Here is a 21,020-nt window from a genome sequence, read left to right on the forward strand (position 1 = left end):
AGGGGACAATGTGTGTCCTTGGATCCTGATGGCCCGTGACTTCTCCAGATTACGCATGTCTCTATAAGCAGTCCTCGTGCCCACCACAGCCGGGTTACACGGCACTGTCTATGGAGGCCTTCAGCTTATCCGTCACGGGTCTCTTTATCTGGGACACTGGGGAGAACAGGGAGGCTGCCTGTTCTTTGCTTTTAGAAAAACCTCTGGCACCTTGTAAAGTTGACCCAAGAGAGAACCTACTCCAGAGAAATGAGGTCATGCACCAGACAGGGATGGAGTGGAGGAGACTGTGCTAAGACCTAGCCAGCTGGATCTCTGTGTGGGGACCATCTTCCCACTTCTGTTGAGTGGACTTGGGAAGCATGTGTCTCTGACTTCAGTTTGTGTAGCGTGTCATCTTCTCAGGGTAGGACAAGCACAGATGTGGGTGAGTAAGGTTCCTGTTCTTCCCGAGAGGTGGCCTACTTGATGGCACCAGTGCACAGTAAGTGACTGTTCATCATGGGCATGACACATAGGTGAGAAGTTTCCCACTGTGACTGGCTCGCTGGGGTTAGGAGGGATTAGGAGGCATGGTGCCGGTGAACTCACTCTTACACATACGACACCCAAGTCTGGGAGCACCCTGCCTTTCTGAGATGGAAGATGAGGGAGGGGCAGGGCTGGCCTGGCAAGTCTGAGATCAGATGCTCTTGAAAGTGTGGTTGAGTCCCCTGTGCACTGGTGACAGCTGAAGCCATGGGCTCTGTGCTTATCTTCCCATTCCCTGGTCCCTTGCTCTACCAGGGCCTTCCCGTCTCACCCTTTCTCATCCACAGCTGTCCAGCTTGCCATAACAATTCCTTTGGGCCTAGCTGCTGACCTATAAAGCAGTCCACCAGTACATTCTGTTGTGGTTTCATTCCTAGTTTCCTACTTGTGTTCCTAAGACCCATGTGGTTTCCGAAGCGGGTAGGTTGGCCGAGAAATTCTTGTCCCCCTCTATCAGAGGAAAGGGGTGAAGCTAAAGCACAGATCCCCACTGTATGAGAGCAGGCCTTGAAGCCAGGTGGTCACCCCGCTGCTTGCTGGAGGGAGGCTCCTTCGTCCCGGAGTAGTCTCTGTTTCAGAGACTCCACTTCATCCCAGGAGATCCAAGGCAGAACACTGTCCCTCTGCAGTCTCCCCTGGTGCTGGTATTTTCCGAAACAAATACAGGAACTAAAATGAGAGAAAGAAGATGATTTTTCTCTGTGGTTATCAGAAAAATCAGTTTACTCCTGGGACTAGATAAAAATAAATCTTCTGTTCCTATAATTAGTTACTGTAATGACTGAGTTAATCTTTTGTAAGATAATTTCAAAGTTAAGTCATGGGGCTAGAGAAATGGCTCAGTGGGTAAGAGTGCATACCAGCACTGTCCTTGGAGAAAACATGAGTTTTTCTTAGTACCGACGATCAGGTGGCTCATGACCACCTGTAACTCCAGATCGAACATGCTCTTCTGACCTTCACGGGCACACAGATGTGGCACACATTCACACAAGCACATAACAACCAAAATCTGTCTTGAAAAGTTAAATCAGATATACAGAATTTGGCTGAGGGGATGTGTGAAATAGAAAGACCATGGTGAATCCAAGACCAGAGTAGGCGTTCTTACCATGGAGGAGCTAGGTCGGGGACATCCCTCTGCACTTTCCCAGGGTCCTTCCTGCTCTCACTCAGCTTGGGCGAGGACAACCTTGTACCGTTTGCTTCCACTGTTTTGTTTCTGTTTATGCCTTTGCAAAACCTCACAATGGCTTCCCTTATGGTTTTATTCGCAGGCCATGTCCTCATAGAGATTTCCAGCACCCACAAGAAACTCAATGAGACTCTTGATGAAAATGTAAGTGGACATTTTAAAAATGTATTTTTAAAAATAATTGCCTACAACTCAAATAAGATATGATTTTTTTTTGTTCTGTTTTTTGTTTTTGTTTTTTTTTCGAGACAGGGTTTCTCTGTGTAGCCCTGGCTGTCTTGGAACTCACTCTTGCAGACCAGGCTGGCCTCGAACTCAGAGATCCGACTACCTCTGTCTCCCAAGTGCTGGGATTAAAGGCGTGTGCACCACCACTGCCCGGCATGATTTTTTTTTTTAAATTTTCATTTTGTCAACAGTTCAAAAAATTCCATAAGGAGATTATCCATGAGCTGGAGAAGAAGACGGAACTCGATGTAAAGTATATGAACGTGAGTGGGCTTCTCATCCACCCTGGGCAGCCTGAACCTGAGCTCTCGGCCTAGGAGAACTTTATATACACACACATTAGAAAAGTGTGTGTGTGTGTGTATGTGGTGCTGGGATGGGCCCCAGGCCTGACATGCTAGGCAAACACTACCACTGAGCTACACCCCCAGCCCTTTAGTATTGCTGTGTATTCACCAAAGCACTGACTACCCAGTGGCTAAAAACCTTTCAGAAAGGAGGGAATTCAAAAGAAAAGACATTGTCCTAAGAATTGAAGTTGAACACAGGGGTCCTCTGGGGCACAGATAATGGGAGCCGAATGAGTGGGAGGCGGCAAGGTCAGTCGCCACACGCAGTGAGTGTGAGCAAAGGAGACCCCAAGGCAGCGCTCAGTGAGGCATCGTTTAACTTACAGGCTACTCTTAAAAGATATCAAGCAGAACACAGGAGTAAATTAGATTCTTTGGAGAAATCTCAGGCGGAGTTGAAGAAGATCAGAAGAAAAAGCCAAGGTGGACGAAACGCACTCAAATATGAACACAAAGAAATCGAGGTGAGCACTCCCGCAATGTCTTCCTCTGTCAGTCATGAATGTACAGCTAAGGGGAAACTCGGCTCAGCCAGCTGTACCGTGCGTCCTGTGCTACTGCTGAAGTGAAACGAAAGCATCTAGGCCCAGTGTGGTAGCGCCTGTCAGTAATCCCAGCTCTCTCCAGGCTGAGCTGAAAGGCTCTTAAGTTATAGGCTAGCCTGTGCTACATAGTAAGACCCTGTCTCAGAAGAGAAAACCAAAGCATGTGTAATCTAACTTAGTGTTGTAGCATTTCCCAGAGTTAAGGTACACATACATGGTCCTTCCTGGCACCTCCCTTAACTCAGGGAAAGAAGGAGACCTTTGTGATTAGTGTGGCTGGCCTTCCTGGTCGCTTGCTTACTTTGTTTGTTTGTTTGAAATAGAATCTCACTGCTTGGCTTGAAACTCTCTGTGTTTAGTCCAGATTGGCCCAAGACTCACAGAGAGAGACCTGTGTGCTTCTGCCTCCCGGGCGCACCACCACACGGGCCTCCCGTCCTCATTTTACCATGGGAAGAAGAGGCTTAGGCTAAGTCCTATCATTGGCACCTAGAACTATGATCAAGCTTGAAACTTTCTGGCTATAGTCATCCCTAGAGTACAGAAGTATCTTTTATGACAGCTGCTCCGTGGTGACCTTTCTCTACATGAGTCAGTGTCAGTGTCGTAATGATGGTGGTGTCCTCTCAGGCCAGCTTACACGGATGTCGTCCAGTGTTTATCTGCACTTAGTGTTCACTCCATAATCAAACTAGACTGGGTATAAAGGGAGCTGTGGGTAAGTGCTGTGGCAGCCATCAGATGCCTCCGCCATCCTTCTGTGGTTTATTTCTATAGTACGTGGAGACTGTCACCTCTCGCCAGAGTGAAATCCAGAAGTTCATTGCGGATGGCTGCAAAGAAGCACTGCTCGAGGAAAAGCGGCGCTTCTGCTTCCTGGTGGACAAGCACTGCAGCTTCGCCAATCACATACACCACTACCACCTGCAGGTGCGTGGGCACGCCGTGCACTAGTGTGCCAGGGCCTTTGTCCTGGACTCAAAAGTGCTTGGATGCCTTCCCTTCCAGAGCAGCGCTGAGAGCAATGTCCTACTGAAGGACAGATAGAACGAAAATCCACGTCCCCACTCGGCGCTGACTTACCAATTCATCCATATTAAACATCCGTTCTAAACGACAGATTGGGGCTGCAGTTGTAACTCTGCTTGCCCAGCGTGCACTGGGTTTTATCTCTAGCACACCTCATAAATTGGTATAGTGGTGCACACAGGAAGTGAGGCCACGAAGGTCAGAAGTTCGAAGTCATCCTAAGTTATATAGTGAGTTTGAGGTCAGCCTGGACTGTGTCTCAGAAACAAAAAGACACAATCTTTTTAGATTGTGTTAACTTTGTAGACTCCTGTGTGTCCTGGGTGCCACTGTCCCTGCTAGCCCTAGTCTCTGGGTGGTTCTAGATGAACATGGAACTATCTGGGATCACTGGCTGCTCTACCCAAGCCACAGACACCCCTCCCCCACGCACACCCTTCATGGCCTTGGGGTTTGGTATTTTTCACTCTTGTTTACAGTGCTCACTCGTGATCACCTCAGCACAGCTGGCTGTCCCGCCTTCTCACAGATGCAGCTGTAGAGTAGAGCCAGCAGTACTTACACAGCACGCTCAATTCCCCTTCCTCTTTTTTTTTTCTTTGCTCCTTTTAATTCTCTTGAGGCTTTGTAAGCATCCCAAAGTAGCATGAGTGAGGTCAGACATTCACAGTTGTTGCTCGTAAGACGGTGTTCCGAAGGAGAAGTTCTGCAAGAGCTAGACCAGCTAGACCAGGGAGAAAACCCTGCCCTGTTGTGTGCATGTGTCACACACACTCACATCCTGAAAGTTTCCTAACTTGAATATGCAGCCCCCTAACTCAGATACTTAAAGGTCTAAATGGTTACAATGAAAAAGAGCTGCAGTCTTGTGCTTGCTTTGTGTCTGCTCTGGTGCAGATGCATCTGTAGATGCCCACGGTGCATTTACAAGAGTCAGCACTGCCGGGGACCTTTAGAAGGTGCACGCTTCCATGCTGAGGGCCATCATACTGGTTGCTCAGCGTGTCCCCTTTAGCTTTTGGGTAGCTTTTTGTGTTTTTGAGATGTATATGAGCAAACACACACACACACACACACACACACACACACACCATGCACTCATTTACGGTCCTGTGTTACCTGGAAGTTCTGTATTCGTGCTGAGAAGGCAGGTCAGTTCTTTAGGTGCTGAGCCGCCTGTTCAGCAGCCGAGACACAGTAGGTACTCAGAGCTGCTCAAACTGCTCGCTCAACTAGACTGCGAGCCCCACGCCTGGTGGCAGATCAGTAACAGATCAGTAGCGGTGCTGTCTGAGAACAGCTCTTCTAACACTGCACCTCTGTCTTTAATTTTGTTTCTTCTGTGTTTATAGTCTGCAGAATTACTTATTTCCAAGCTGCCCCGGTGGCAGGAAACCTGTTGTGATGCCACAAAAGTCCCAGAGAAAGTCATGAACATGATAGAAGAGATAAAGACACCCATCTCCACCCCAGTGTCCGGGACGCCACAGCCATCACCCATGATCGAGAGAAGCAAGATGGTAGGATCTTCCTTTGTGCACACTTACTAGTATGCATTAGGTCAAACTGACTCAGAGGCCGAGAACTGACTTCGATAGACACACACGAGCCCTCCTTTCCTAGTCCCAGACCCAGATTCCTAACCTTCCCCCTCTTCCCTTAGAACTAGAACTGACTGTGCAAATGTTTGATGCTCTGCTTGACCAGTCACCTGTGCTTTAGAAATGTTACTGTTACTGTATCCCAACATTATAAGTTTATTCCCACTGATAGCACTATAGAAATCTGAGAGAACACACTGGAAAATTGTGGTTCCATCCAGTACCTTGAAGACAGCAACAGGAGGATCATAAATTTGAGGCTGGCCTAGACTACATATTAGACCATCTAAGAGAAGAAAGAAAGAAATGATATGTTTGAGAATTGCTTCAAAATAATGCAGGCCTGACTTGCAATCTGGGTGAGGGTGTATGTGAAACATGGTCACTATAAATTGATTATCATCAAAGCTATGTGCTAAACAAGTTAATATAATACCTTCAAAATTCCTTCGAACAATTATTTCGAGTGTAGACTCCTATAGCCACTGGCACTTAAGAGGGAGCCTACCTAGATGTGATCGTTTATACCTGTAGTTCCAGCACTTGTGAGGCAGAGCCAGGCAGATCACTCTGAGTAGTATAGCCTGGTCTATGTGGAGAGTTGCAGGCTAGCCAGGACTACACAGTGAGGCTCTTTCGCTAAATGAATACTTTTGAAATATTCACAACCAGGAAAGCGGGGTTTCTGCAATGTGGTAAAGCATCTGTATTTATTCTCTCACCATAGCAGTCTAATAGCAGACTAATAGAGATCTGTCTCTACAGAGTGGGAAAGATTATGACACCCTTTCTAAATACTCACCAAAGATGCCCCCGGCTCCTTCAGCCAAAGCCTATACCAGTCCTTTGATTGATATGTTCAATAACCCAGCCACAGCTGTGCAGAGTTCAGAAAAAACAAACAACTCCACAGGTAAGAGATTTAGTTTGATTTCTTTTATGGAAGCTTAAAAACAAAGTTGGTCTTTCTGTTTAATTTTTTAAAGATTCATTTTATGTGCGTGCGTGCGTGCGTGCCTGCGATATGAATTTAAGCTACACCTGTGCTTGGGGCCAGGAGAGGCGTTAGATCCCCTGGAGGTGGAGCTGCAGGTGATTATGAGCCATTCAGTATGGATGCTGAGAACCAAATAATCCAGGTCCTTTGCCAAAACAGGAAGTACTCAGTTTTTACATTAAAAAGAAAAAATTGTTGGGCTGGAGAGATGGCTCAGTGGTTAAGAAGAGCACTGGCTGCTCTTCCAGAGTCTGAGTTCAATTTCCAGCAACCACATGGTGGCTCACAACCATCTGTAATGGGATCAGATGGCCTTTTCTGGCGTGTCTGAGGACAGCGACGGTGTCCTCATAAAATATACATAAAATTATACATAATATACATAAAATTATACATAAAATTAAAAAATGAATCTTTAGAAAATAATTTAAAAAATTGTTAGCTAATTGTTTTGACAAATGTCTTATGAGGGAAAGGCAGACACACAGTCTAGTAGATACACACAGCCTGGCTTTGAATAACTTACACTCCCGGGATTGGGGGGGGGGGGTAGTAAGGGGGATGTGCTAAATGAGGTCAAGTCTACACCATAGACACTGGGTAGGTGACATGTTCCTGTAGCACTAGTCTATCTACTGGTATCTACAGAGTAAATATTTTGTTGAGAAGGATTTTGTAAGATGTTATCTTTTTTATCGTGGGTGCTTCTGTGTGGGTATAAGCACTTATGGAGGTCAGAAGAGGGATGGGATGCCGTGTATCTGGAGTTGGAGGCAGTTGTGAGCCCGTGCCCTGTGTGCTGGGAGCTAACTCAGATCCTCTGCAAGTGCAGTACCTGTTCTTAACCGCTGAGCCATCACTCCCGCCTGAGAGGTGTTGTAACGGAAAAGAAACAGGATAGAAGATAATGACTGAGTTTCGCACAGCATTTCGTACCTGAAAGCTCCTTTGGTACAAAGCTGGTGGGAGTCGAGCTGTGTCCTGGAGAGAACCCAGAGACTAGTGTTCAGCTGCAGGGGAAGATGAGGCCTTGCAGCAAGAGATTTCTATAAAGACCATCAGGATTGCTCAGCAAGGAAAAATAATAGCTTGTAGTAATTTGCTTTTGAAGAAAGGTAAAGCATATAATTCATTCAGATAACTCCGGTTCCTTCTGGTAAAAAGCCAAGTGAAAATTTTCTGGCAGACTCATGTTTGAGGTAATTAGAGACATGTTAAGAATAGCAAAATTTACATTTGTTATGGAGATGCAATGGGAAGCCCCATGCCAGCTTCCCATTTCCTGGAGTAGCACATGTCATGTCAGCTGGTGTGGGGTGAGAGACCATTGTGGCACAGTGTGGGGCCTATGGACTCACCGGCCCCAGTGGCTATAGCCGCCACTTGCTGGTTGTGATCTGGTCCAGACTGGGAACTTTTGTGGGCTGTTTCTGTGTCATCAATATCAGCAGTCAGAGCCTTCCTCTGGAGGCTAGCTGGTGGCTGTGCACCACTGAGGTTCTTGACAAGCGGGTACCTAATAAGTTCTCAACAATGGGAACTGGGCGGCCTGCGTGTCCATGCTCAGTGAGGCCGGACCGCCCGCGTTTCCAGCCCCTCCTTTGTCTTGGAACCCAAGGGAAAGGCAGGGGGCCTAGGCCATGACCTCGACTGCCTCTGTGGCCTGGTGCCATGGCGCAGGGGAAGCTGGCATGCCCTGCTGGCCTTCTCTTGTTATAAGAGCTCTGGCTGCTCAGGGCTCCTCTGCCCACCATGAAAGCCTCCAGGCATATGGTTTCCTCCTCGTGGGCAACGTGAAGGGTCTGGAAAGAGGCCACAATTTAAGTTTCCATAAAAGGATCCCATAGGCAAGACACAGAAACGAGTGGTTTCCCAGGGTCCTTCATTCAAACTTGCCCGCCAAGCGTTCTCTGAATCACGGTCATGGCCTTGTCCACTTCAGCAAACACTGGGGAAGATCCCAGTTTACAGCGATCGGTTTCTGTTGCCACTGGGCTGAACATGATGAAGAAGCAGAAGGTGAGGACCATCTTCCCTCACACCGCCGGCAACAACAAGACCTTACTGAGCTTTGCCCAGGGGGACGTCATCACACTGCTCATCCCCGAGGAGAAGGACGGCTGGCTCTACGGGGAACATGACACCACCAAAGCGTGAGTTGGCAGCAGCCCGTCTGCAGCAGGTTCAAATGGCCCTCGCCTCCGAGAGCCGCCCTCTTTCCTGTAAACTGCTAGTTGTCTGTGGGTGTGGAACCTTGGTGCCTCTTTGTAGTTGGGGCAGCTCTGTTAGTACAGCCCAGGCTGCTCTGTGCATGTATATAGGTGAGCTTGGCGCAGGAATAGATCATCAGATCATATATGTCCCTGCTCACAAAAGGCTGTGTGTGTGTGTGTGTGTGTGTGTGTGTGTGTGTGTGTGTGTGTGTGTAGGAGACACCTGAAAAAGCCTCCATTTCATTCAGCCCCCTTGTGAGTGGCTAGCCTAACCCAGCTGTCCCCAAGTGTGCGTACTACTTGTGCGCCTGCCTCAGGTATCACAGATGGGTCTTTCTTCTTTACCTTACCTTTAGGAGGGGCTGGTTCCCATCATCATATACAAAGTTGCTGGAAGAAAATGTGAAGGAAGCAGTGTCTGTCCCTACACCCAGGTAAGGCATGGCCCAGCTCTCCCATCAGCTGACCTGTACATTGACCCTAGTGTCCCCGACACCTGAGAGTTAGAGCCTCACATGCAGCCACCCCGGGATTAACACTTCAGCACTTGGGTGATGGGAGCCAATGGCTGCTCCTCTGTGGTTTCTGTGGTCTATGAGCTTCCCTGACTATCTGCTAGGACCGAGGCCCAGCCCACCGACTCCTCACCCCTCCCTGTCCTCACCCCTCCCTGTCCCCACGGTTGCACACTAAGCTCCCAGCTGTGTTTCTCCGCTGCAGCCGTAGCCTCGGGCAACACTCTGCTGTGGTGTTCCTCACCTTGAGTTCTGGCCTGGTGCTGTTTTTTTTCCTCCCTGCGTCCCACTCAGTGTCGTCTGTGGGTCCTTTTGCTTCACCACACAGACATTCCTGCTGCCCAGGGCCCATCCTTAGTCCTCTGTTTCCTGAGCTGTCTCATTTTTTTTGTTTTTACATTTTATTTATTTATTTTGGGGGAGGAAGCAGGTGCCATAGCACATGTGTGGAAGTCAGAAGACAGCTGCAGGCGTCAGCTCTTCCCTTCCGTCCTGTGGGTCCCAGGGCTGGAACTCAGGCCGTCACCAGGCGTGGCAGCAGGAATTCCTCTCTGAGCAGCTCACCTGCCACACTCATTCACTCTCATCCCCGTAACCTCACCTCGGGTCTCCTTTGTCACTGCCACGCTGATGCTCCCCCGTTCCTCGGTGTAGGCTGTGACCATGAAAATAGCCATCTTGGAGCTGGAAAGATGGCTCGGGGTTTAAGAATGCTTTCTGCTGTTGCAGAGGACCCAAGTTCAGTTCTCAGATAGCTCACAGCTGGTAAAAACATACATTCAAAAACTAAGAAAAAGAAAAAAAGTGGGGCATGATGACACACACCTGTAATCCCAGCACTCGGGAGGCAGAGGCAGGAGAACTCCTGTGAGTTCGAGGCCAGCCTGGTCTACAGAGTGAGTTGCAGGACAGCCAGGGCTATACAGAGAAAACCTGTCTCGAACAAAACAAAACAAAAAACCTGAGACACGGGTTGAAATAGCAGAGGTGGGCAGATCAATCTGAGTTTGAGCCAGTGAGTTCTAGGACAGTCAGAGATGCATAGTGAGTCCCTGTCAAAAAACAACAAAAACAAAAAACCTTGCCCAAGGACATACAGCTAAGAGTACAGAATGAAGCCTAGACCTTAGTTGTAACCTGCCCAGGCGGAATATACGGCCAGTGTGGATATTTATTCGGGTATTTCTAGCTGGCTGTACAATGAACCCTCAGCCCACACTGAACTGGTCATCTTTACCATGAACTCCCTCAGGTACGCTATTCTCTGGCCCCTCAAGTCCATGCTCAGCTTCCTTAGCCCCTCCTCAGGACGTAGCTCCATATGTCCCTCTTTAGTCTAAAAATGCTGCCATTACCAAGAAGGAAAACTGTCTGCGGAGGGGTAGGAGTTGTTTTTTGAGTCAGGGTCCTAATATATAGCTAACAATAAGTGCAGATGTATATAAACACATACACGTAAGCATATAAACTACCACATGTGTATGTAGCGCAGTGCTGCCATCCTCTCTCACCCTCCTTTTCATGTGTATTGTTTGGATTTCATGTATGTCCATGAACCACATGCAGACCAGTGCCTTCGGGGGGCACGAGAGGGCACTGCATTCTGGAAATGGAGTCATAGATAGTTGGGGATCCCCATCATGGAGACACTGGGAATCAAGCTCTTCCTCTGGAAGAGCGTTCTGTCATCCTAGTCCTTGGCCATGGGGTGTTTGGGGTGCCGGGGTCCTTGTCTGACTTGGCCCCTCCCTTTGGTGTTTAGCTCCGCCCCGGTGAGAAGCATCAGCACCGTGGACCTGACTGAGAAGAGCAATGTTGTCATCCCGCCTCCCGACTACCTGGAGTGCCTGTCCATGGGCGCCAGCTCAGACCGGAGACCAGACGCTCCCAAGATGCCTTCCACCTCTACCTTCAAAGCCCCAGTGTCCCGACCAGATGCCACATCCACATCACCCGTGAGTGCTGACTGGAAGGGCAGGCTGTTCATGGCTGGGGGGGGGGCTTGGGTTTTCTTCTTCACATTCTCCCCAACTGCGCCCTCGCCCTCTTCGCTGTTCACCTCATCTATGGAGGAGAGTCGGCAGCGTTAGTGTGCTGGGCCTTTCCTGTCTCCCTGCTTCTGTCTTAGCTTTTTACCCTTTTAATCCCCTTCCTCTGCATTTTGTTCCTATTTTCTGAAAAGAGTTGGGACTGAGCTTAAAAATGGGGACTTTGTGCCAGCCAGTGTTCAGACATCGTCTTTAATCCTGAACTACCCCCTAAGAAGGAAGTGCAGCGCTTGGGCTCCTCGCTGCATCCTGGAGTGGCAGCTGCAGGTGGCGTTGCGTTGCGTGTCTGCAGAGCAGGGCACCTGTGAGCTCAAGACAAACAGGCACAGCCTAGCTTCTTTGTAATTTCGTGATTAGAAGCAGATAATAAGCCAAAACGGGCTGGAGAGGTGGCTCAGTGGTTAAGAGCACTGACTGCTCTTCTGAGTTTGATTCCTAGCAACCACATGGTGGCTCACAACCATCTGTAATGGGATCCGATGCCCTCTTCTGGTGTGTCTGAAGACAGCAACAGTGTACTCATATAAACAAATCTTAACAAAATAAACCAAAACAGGATAAAAGCCATGGTAAAAATGAAGGGGGCGGGGATAATGAAAGTCCAGCCTCCCCAGATGGAGTCCCAAGAAAGGGGAATTAAGTCATTCTGAGTGGGGGGCCTCCAGGGACCCCTCCGAGAGTTGCCTGCTGGATGGCCTCCAAGCTGACTGGAAAGGAAGGGGCGGGACCAGTATCCAGAGCTTCTGAGGAGCAAGGGAAGCCTCTGAGATGCAGTCCTGCGCCTACGAGTCGGCCCTGCTTTCTGTCGCAAAGGACAATGAGCAGCATATATGGCAGTGGTCTCTCTGAAGTGACATTCAAGCTGTGACAGGAAGGAGCCAGGAGATGTTTATGAGACAGAGAGCAGAAAGTTTGAACACTATGTACAGTGCGCACACACAAGGCATGGACTCGACGGCTGGCCCTAGGTCAGGGGACTTCCGGATAGTTCTCTTCAGGGAGGACAGAAGAGGAAAAGATGGAGCAAAGGAAGATGCTGAGGAGTCGGGGTGCATCCAGGCAAAGGAGCCTGAAGAGATGGAGACAGGAGAATTGCCCTGAGTTTAAGACTAACTTGGGATATGCAGTGAGTCTCAGGCCAGCACAGGCTGCACAGTGAGACCCTGTCTCAAACAAGTGCTTGTCACAACCTCAAGTGTAGCATATCAGGCCCACTGTTCATGTGGGAGCTGCGTCTGTAGTGTGTCCCTGCTTTTGTAAGACTTTCTGTTTTCTCTTACAGAAATCCATGTGTAATGCAAATAGAATGGTGGTCTTAACTCTCAGCTATAGCTAAGCAGTCACTTACCGACCCTGGTCTTCCCGGATTCTTCCATTCCCAGTTGTTCATAGCAATGCCAGACAATATAAAGACTAGAAAAAGAAGACTCATTTAGGACCAATAGATCTTTAAAAGCCTGACAATATTTTGTAAATACCATCAACTAGTCCTTATTCTAATTCCTGATAATGTCATTAAAATATTGTTTATGAGCTGGGCGGTGTGGCGCATGCCTATAATCCCAGCACTCTGGGAGGCAGAGGCAGGCGGATTTCTGAGTTCAAGGCCAGCCTGGTCTACAGAGTGAGTTCCAGGACAGGGCTATACAGAGAAACCCTGTCTCGGGGAAAAAAACAAACAAACAACAGTAACAACAACAACAATATATATATATTTTGTTTATGAATCAAGATGCAGTGGCAGACGCCCGCCATCCTAGCACTCAGCAGTAAAGTCTGGAAGATCTGAAGTTCAGCGTCATCTTTAGTTATATAGTATTTAAAACCAGACTGGACTAGAGACGAGAGAGAAGGGGCAGGGGAAGAGAAGAGAGGAAGGATCCTGAATATATTGAAAATAATAATATATTGAAAATAACAACAGCCACAATCCAGGGGGCTAGGGATATAGATCAATGGTGGAACAATCAACTAGAATGTAGAAAACCCTGAATTTAACCCCTAGCACCGTTCCAAAAAACAAAGCATGGATTTGATTTGGTTCCGTTTTCTGAAAGGTAGAATAAATGTTACAAGAAAAACTTTAGTAATGCTTGTATTTCTAGGATATGATTAATATTAATTATGCTTCTTTTGATTCAGATTTAGATAAATATAAACGGATGGGTGGGTGGGTAGTTGGTGGTTGATATTTTTACCTCTAGTCCTGACCTGACACCCACACACTGTAGAATCATGGCATTTTCTCTGGCCACTACCAACTGATCTGCTGCGCCTGAACCCTGCTTCAAGCTGGCCTGGCTGGATAACTTCAGGTCCACGTGGATTACAGAACCGTGGGAAATGGAGAACAGAAGGACTGCCACTTCCTAGGTCCTGCTGTGGACCAAGAAATGTCCCTGTAACTTTGCAGTGGTTATCAGCACCAGGAGGGGAAGGGAGCCGGAGCTCTGACTGATAAGGCACATTCCTCTGCCTTCTCTGCAGTTTACCAGGGACCTGATAAGATGCTGGATTGCCTTCCTGATCCAGAAGATAATGGAAAATACCAGCCAGTAAAAAGTCTAGCGTCACTAGATGATAACGGAGGTGTAGCTCCGCCATTAGAGTTCTTGCTTAGCTTGAATAAAGCTGTGGGTTCCGTCCTCAGCACCACAGAAGCCCAGCATAGTGCTAGATACCTAAAATCCCAGCATTCAGAGGAGGCCGGAAGGTCAGGAATTCAAGGTCATGGCTAGCCTTGGCTACAAGAGACCCAATCTCAAACAAGCCAACAAAGGAAAAAAGCAATTGGCTTTCAAAATCCAAAGGCAGAAACATTTGAGAGTCCCCAGCCAGGCTTCCGAGGCTCCTGCCCCAGTCCCACTAAGGATGCTTGCTTTGCCTGATCTTACACAGAGGAGAAATGGAAGTTACCCTACACAAATGCAGAGGCTTCCCTTTGGAGGATAAGGGTACGTGACAGATTTGTACGCCATTGTTACCAACTACAGAAAGCACATAAACCTCTTGAGTATCTCAGGCTACTAGGCAAACTAGAGAATGGCCAATCTTCCACTGACAAGGCTCCTTCATTAGACAGGCTCAAATCAGGAGTCCCAGGAGCAGAGACGGGAAGCCGCAGAGTTAGTGCTGCTTCCAAGAGCAAGCGCCATGGCCGTTTGTGGTTAGGGACTCTCTGGGGTTTTGTTGTTGATTTAAATATTTTTTATAACCTCTTTCATGTTTTTTATTTTACATTTTTAACAAGTGTTCACCTGCACGTATGTATGTGTATCACATGCACACCTGTTACCTGAAGGAAGTCAGAAGAAGGCATTAGATTCCCTGGAACTGGAGTTACAGATGGTTGTGAAATATCATGATGTCCTGGGAATTGAAGTTGGGACCACGGGGAGAGCAACAAGGGCTCTTAACTACTAAGCCCTCTCTCTGGCCCTAGGCCCGAGCCTTGAACTCTCAACCTGCCCTGCCTTCAGCTCCCAGATGCTTTATTATAGGCACCTAGGGAAATGGACATTCTTTTGAGTTATTTTTTTTTTAAGAAATTTATTTATTATATGTAAGTAGCTGTCTCCAGACACTCCTGAAGAGGGTGTCAGATATCGTGACGGATGGTTGTGAGCCACCATGTGGTTGCTGGGATTTGAACTCAGGACCTCTGGAAAAGCAGTCAGTGCTCTTAACCGCTGAGCCACCTCTCCAGCCCCCATTCTTTTGACTTTAAGAACACGGAGACAAGAGTGGCCTTTAACTCAAAATCCTCCTTCCGTCTTTACCTCCCAAGTGCCGACATCTCAGGATGTCACCATCCTGAAATGGCCATCTTTACCAGGTATTCCAGGCCCCCTAGGCTTTCTCAGCAGGACCCAGCCCACCCTGGGTCGCACAGCCCTTTACTCCTATGAAAGTGTCTTCCTGAGTCCTGAGGAATGAGTTGTCAGGTTACCCTAAGACCATCTTGTAAGGCCCTGTGCATCTCCACAAAGGCCTCGCTCTTACAGCAGGAAGGGGAGAGAGGGACAGAAAGCAAGCACCCAGGGTGTGCACACATGCACACCAGGCAGTCGGAGGGTCTGCGTTCTTGGGGTGAGCAGCATCACAAGAAACCCCCACTCTGCCTGTTCCCTAATGGACAGTGACAACCTCCTGTTGGCCATCTCCCTGTCCAGTCTCAACGCCACTCTGCCCTGGTGTTTTAGAGGCAGATGACCATTTGAGCACCTTGGCTTGGCCCGAATCATTCCATTTTGGTCTGTGTGCTCAAGGACCAGCGCCTTAGTGGCTGCCGGGAGATGACATAGGATGGGTAACAGGCCCTGCCTGTCTGCCATGGGATCCCCAACTGCAGGGAAAAGGGACGTATGGATGACAGGCTTGGGGGCAGCAGTCATTTCTGATGAGGAAGTGGGAGGTATGACAGCTGAGATGGGCAAAGAATAGTGGTGTATTCTGAAGTCACTCTGGTGGACAGCACTAAAAGTTGGTCTAGAAATTAGAGTGCTGCCAGAGGGGTGAGGCAGTGGAGTTATTCCAAAGGAGTTACACTTTCAGACCAATGTAAAACTCCAAGCAGCAGAGGAGAAGCTGCCTGAAAACTCCCAGTGAGACGCCTGTGGTCTTTTGCTGTGGCCTTATGTCCTGAAACACCTGCTGGAAGTTGAAAACACCTGTCACCTAACCTGCGACCCTGCCCAGCTTAGGAAGGCCGCACTGCAGAGTGCCGGGAGCTGTCTCAGCACTACGCCGAGCATCCCATGGAAAGGACTGCAGCATGTATCACCAGCCAGGAAAAGACCACATCCAGTGATGCGTTTCTAGTGAATGCATCACTTCACACTACTGAGAACCATCACACCACCCAAGCCAGGGACCTGCCTATGCTTGTTTTCAAGTAAACACTTTATTAAAGGTAACATACAAGTTCATGCACCAAACACAGGTCTTTTCATTTAAAAAAAAAAAAAAAAAAGAAAGAAAAAACAAGGTCAGATAGCCCACACTAGCATAAAATTTGCTGTGTAGCTAAGAATGACTTTGAACTTCTGATCCTCCTGCCTCCACTTCCCCAGTGCTGAGATTATTACAGCTTGATGCCACCATGGCCAGTTTATGACATGCTGGGGATGAAACCCAGGGCTTAGTGAATACTACCAGCTGAACTGCATCCCTAGATCCTTTGGTAATTGAGTCAGGGTCTCACCATGTGGCCCAGGATAGCCTCAAACTCTTCTCCTGTCTTAGCTTCCTAAGTGCTGGGCATATGGGCACTGGATACCAGACCTGGCCTTAAAGTGAGTTTTCTTATAGTGATTGTAGAATCAGCAAGAGATTAAGAAACATCATTCTCAGATACCCAGGACCCCCCTGTATGTGCCCCATAGTTATGGTCTCTTCTCTAAGGCCGGGATCCCCATGTCCTGGCACTGAGATCTCACAGGGACAGAATGGATGAAAGTCAAGTGCTAGCTTCCTGCCTGGCTTTTGATCGTTTCTACCTGGGGCTGTAAGAGTTCAGAGTGTGTTGATGAGGTGTCTTAAAACGCACTTTGCTTGTAGTTTAGAAGTTGACAGCAGGTGCTGTCAGGTGGAGAGCTTTCTAGTTTCCAGTTGAGGATCTGGTGCTGTCCTAAGGCCACACAGGATAGGTCAGGGTTTGCCCAGAGGAAAACAGAAGGAAGTGCTTCCTATGGGAAGTCTGCCCTTGGGAAGTGAGGCAGCCTGGGGCTGCGAAGCTGCATTTCTGGTCTGACCTCTGGGCACCGAGAGGCTCTGTCCAGACTGAAGCTGTTGCCTGGCTTACTGCTCCAGGCAGTCCAATCATGCCAGCAATTTGAGCAGGCAATCAACAGGCCAGACCTCCTGATGTTCTTTAAAAAGAAATTATAAATTGGCTCTTAATCATCCCTATCAAATGAAGTTACATCAGAGGTGACTTGTCCAGAGGCCCGCTAAAGAAACTGAGTGCCCTGCAGGAAGAAATCACTTAAGACCACTTCAAGCCTGATTAAGATGCGCCAAGCCAGGCAGTTGCTTTGTGCTTGTGATGAGTATACACTAAGTCCCGTGCTAGATGACTGCTGACTCCAGGCAACCCAGAGGCTGAGGTTACAGCCCAGGTGCCTCCGGCCTGCCTCTGGCTGAGATAGTGTATCAGGTGAATTCCAATATTCAGAAGATGCTGGCCTGTGGGAGTCCTGGCCCAGGCCTCAGCCTCCGAACACACGCTAGCACGTGAGCCACTCGCTTTGAATCAACAAGTGCCCAAGACTACTGAGAAACTAGGAAGCTTCCTAGGACCAGAGGACAGCTTGGCTTGGCTCCGGTGCATTGCATGAGATTCTTCTGCCCTCTGCTGGGTGGTGCCGAGTCCGTAATGTGCTGAGAGTGCTCTCAGGAACAGCAGGGAAGATTTTAAGATGGTAAAGACTTTTTAGAATTCCAGAAAGGTGGTCCTGACACACCAGTCCCCCAGCCAACAGCCTAGGTGTGTTGGAGGGAGGTGGTACCTGTGACCTGCTGCTGTGAGGCTCCGTGCTCTGCCCACACCTGCACAGCTTGGACAGACCCTCAGTTCAGAAGCCCCCACCCTTGTTGATCTCCTGCCCCAGCACTGAACCCAGACCTCTTACAAGCTAGGTTAAATTCTCTACCAAGCCACGTCCCGGGTCCCCAGATGGCTGGCTCTAGCAGTTAGCATCAGTCACCCAAACTAGGTAACCTTCATGTCATTATTGAGGATACCACTTTAAAAAGGGGTGTGGGGCAGGACCACAGTCACCATAGAGCCACAGCGTGGATCTGACACGTATCCGCAAGTGTTTCCTTCTACACTATGCTCTGTTGGTGTTTGATTCCATAAGATCTGAGTTTCTGCGGGCAGTGGTGGTGCACACCTGTAATCCCAGCACCTGGGAGGCAGAGGCAAGCAGATTTCTGAGTTCGAGGCCAGCCTGGTCTACAGAGTGAGTTCCAGGACAGCCAGGGCTACACAGAGAAACCCTGTCTCGAAAAACCAAAAGAAAAAAGAAAAAAGGAAAAGAAGAAAAGATCTGAGTTTCTGTGCGCATCCAGGGTGTTGCACACTGACCTGTGAACACTGTTGACACACTTCTTGGTACCTTGTCCTCCACTTTCTGACACGCAAAGGGTCCTCAAAGTTCTAAAACGTTTTCTCTCCTTGGCTTATTCTTTTGAAATCCTTTAATATGAGGCAGTAGTCTCAATGAGATCACAGGATGCCTGTGTGTGTGTGTGTGTGTGTGTGTGTGCGCGCGCGCGCGCAGATTCCAGGATTCAGGTCCTCTGGAGCTTGAGTTCCAGGTGCTTGTGAGTCTGTCTTTAGGTGCTGGGACCTGGCCTCAGGCCAGCGACACGAGCAGCATCAGTCACTGAATTCACTGTACCTCCAGCCCCGCGGGTGGCTTTAAACGTAACTTTGCCTGTCTTTACCGGTGGGTCTTATAAGAGTATTCTAATTTCAAGCCTTCCATAATCTTTGTCTTTTCCCAGAGTGATGCAAACGGGACGGCAAAGCCTCCGTTCCTCAGGTATGTATACCCTGTGTACAAGGTCAGTGTAACACTGTACTGTCTGCTAAGAAAGTGGCCAGTAGTGCCCCAATAGGCCCTTCTCAGAGACAGAGGGAACTGAGGTCACCCCTCCTGTCACCACTAGCTTTAAACAGTCCAGGAATGGGGTGTAGAGGGATAGAGCAGCGTGCTTCAACTCTAACCCATGGCAGAGTGGCCTGTTCCGCAGGGGACTACGGCAGCCTCTGTGTGACTTGTTCCCTAACTTGGCACCTGTGTTCATAACGGGCAGACCCGGGTGTGTATGTGTTATTGAGTAAAGACTTTGCTACACAAGCATAAAAAGGACCTGAGTCCAAACCCCTAACTCCCAGAGGAGCAGTGCATCAGACATGCATCTGTAACCCCAGCACCAGAGGGGAAGACAGACAGATTCTGGGCACTCGATAGTCAACCCACAGAAACACTGAATTCCAATCTCAAAACGGAAGGTGGAATGAGAGAAAACCTTACCTAATTCCATCTGATGTGCACACCCCATAATATTCAACATAAGTCCTGACCTAGAGGTCTTTTGGACCGGGGGGAGTTAGTATGTCTATTTTTGTGTTTTCCTCCCCTATAGTGGAGAAAACCCTTTTGCCACCGTCAAACTCCGGCCGACAGTGACCAATGACCGATCAGCACCGATCATCCGATGAAGATGCAGAGGACAGCGCCAGTCCCTCTGCAGTTTTCAGCTGCAGGGTGACAGGTAGACATTGCTGGTCAAGTGCAGGCACTGTCAAAGCTTGCAGAGAGTGCCTGATTTCAGTGATCCCCCCACTTGAGCAAATCCACGTATCTTCTCAGTCTAATAGAGCTGGGTTTACACAGTTTTGTCTTTAACTTAAATGAATAGCTTAGTGAATAAATCAATCATTTGAAATGTTTTCTTTTCTATTCAAAAAGCAGTAAATTTGGTTCAAGTTTTTAATTTTTAAGGAAATAGCCAGAATAAGGGACAGTCAGTGTATGCTTTTGTGCCTGACTTTCTGTAGCTGAATGCAAGACCAGAGTTTTATTTTATAAAGCCTGTGTTCTTAAGTTGCATTATGATGTTCATCTAAAGAACATATTATGTAAGTTTGCATCAGAGCATGCAAATCCAGTAAGCAATGTAAATTATGAAACTATATTAAATATTTTTTAAATGGCCCACTTTTAACCTTTTGATTAAACAAGTAGAACTCCCACCTCATTGTCAGGCCTTGCCAGGCTGAGACAGTTGGTTGGCCTGCTTCACGGGTTGGCACTTGTAAAATGATCTCCAGGAGCTACTGAATTCAGTGTGACAAAGGTTGCCAGCAGGGGTCTCAACACTTCTGAGGGCCAGGTGACCAAAACCCCATCATCACTTCTGGGGATGCCTCCTGAAGCTCAGTTTTCAATCAGCTACTGGCCTGTAAACAGGAATTCTGAAGCCTGGTGGGCAGGAGGGCTGGGCCCGCCATCCCAGCCTAACATTCACTGTCCCACACTCAGACTCCTGGCTGAGAGCCAGAGATCAGTCTGTCCCTACTACCTGTCTACAGATCAGTCTGTAGACCTTTTCTAGAAGAGCAAGCAATTAGAATCCTCACCCTCAGGACAGTCACTGTTGATAGAAGTTTGTCGATTATCAGTTTCTTAGATCTCACTGGGAAAATAATTTTTCCCCAAATTGCAAATTGGTCAGGGTCTGTGTACAGGAAAGGCCATCCTTCCCAGCTGGGCCAAGCAGGGGCAGGCACACATGGGAGGACAAACCTGATGGCCCCAACCAGGGCAACTTAGTGCAGGCCTGCCCACGCCAACACCCTCCCTGGGGCTGTTCTTTCACTGTACTAGGCGGTGTCCTGGCCCGATGGGGAAAGGGTCACATAGTTCCCATACAGTCCCTGTTCTCCTGCGACCAACCTACGTGCAGGATAGGGTGGGAAGCCACATGTTTTCAGCAACAGGGAACAAGCTGGCTTTCAGACGAGTAAAGCCAGAGGGGTTTACTTGAAGACTCGCATCATGACTGTCGCACACGCACGGGAACCGGTCTGCTGTGGTGCCCTCCTAGCCCCGGGTCTCCCTCACACGACTCTGCAAACACCAAGGTTAACATACATTTCATGTTAATAATAAAGGAGATTTGAGAACAGTTTTGAGCTGTGAGTGATACCTGAGGACGAGAAGGTGGCCTGAGTGTGACACTTCCCATGGCAAG

At 48.5% G+C, this 21,020-nt stretch overlaps 1 protein-coding gene across 1 annotated transcript in view; it reads left to right on the top strand.

Annotated features, from left to right (window-relative positions):
* The window catches only part of Baiap2l1 (BAR/IMD domain containing adaptor protein 2 like 1), an 86,088-nt gene extending 65,119 nt beyond the window's left edge, over positions 1 to 20,969 (top strand). The window contains exons 4-14 of the mRNA XM_052167897.1: positions 1,809 to 1,870; positions 2,146 to 2,217; positions 2,631 to 2,768; positions 3,627 to 3,779; positions 5,231 to 5,398; positions 6,245 to 6,392; positions 8,419 to 8,629; positions 9,046 to 9,123; positions 10,967 to 11,159; positions 18,765 to 18,802; positions 19,410 to 20,969. Coding sequence (XP_052023857.1) covers positions 1,809 to 1,870; positions 2,146 to 2,217; positions 2,631 to 2,768; positions 3,627 to 3,779; positions 5,231 to 5,398; positions 6,245 to 6,392; positions 8,419 to 8,629; positions 9,046 to 9,123; positions 10,967 to 11,159; positions 18,765 to 18,802; positions 19,410 to 19,485 — 1,337 coding nt within the window. The 3' untranslated portion in view covers positions 19,486 to 20,969. The remainder of the gene's footprint in view (positions 1 to 1,808; positions 1,871 to 2,145; positions 2,218 to 2,630; positions 2,769 to 3,626; positions 3,780 to 5,230; positions 5,399 to 6,244; positions 6,393 to 8,418; positions 8,630 to 9,045; positions 9,124 to 10,966; positions 11,160 to 18,764; positions 18,803 to 19,409) is intronic.
* The last annotated feature ends 51 nt before the right edge of the window (positions 20,970 to 21,020 follow it).

This window comes from Apodemus sylvaticus, chromosome 22, assembly GCF_947179515.1.
Source record: "Apodemus sylvaticus chromosome 22, mApoSyl1.1, whole genome shotgun sequence".
Taxonomy (NCBI): domain Eukaryota; kingdom Metazoa; phylum Chordata; class Mammalia; order Rodentia; family Muridae; genus Apodemus; species Apodemus sylvaticus.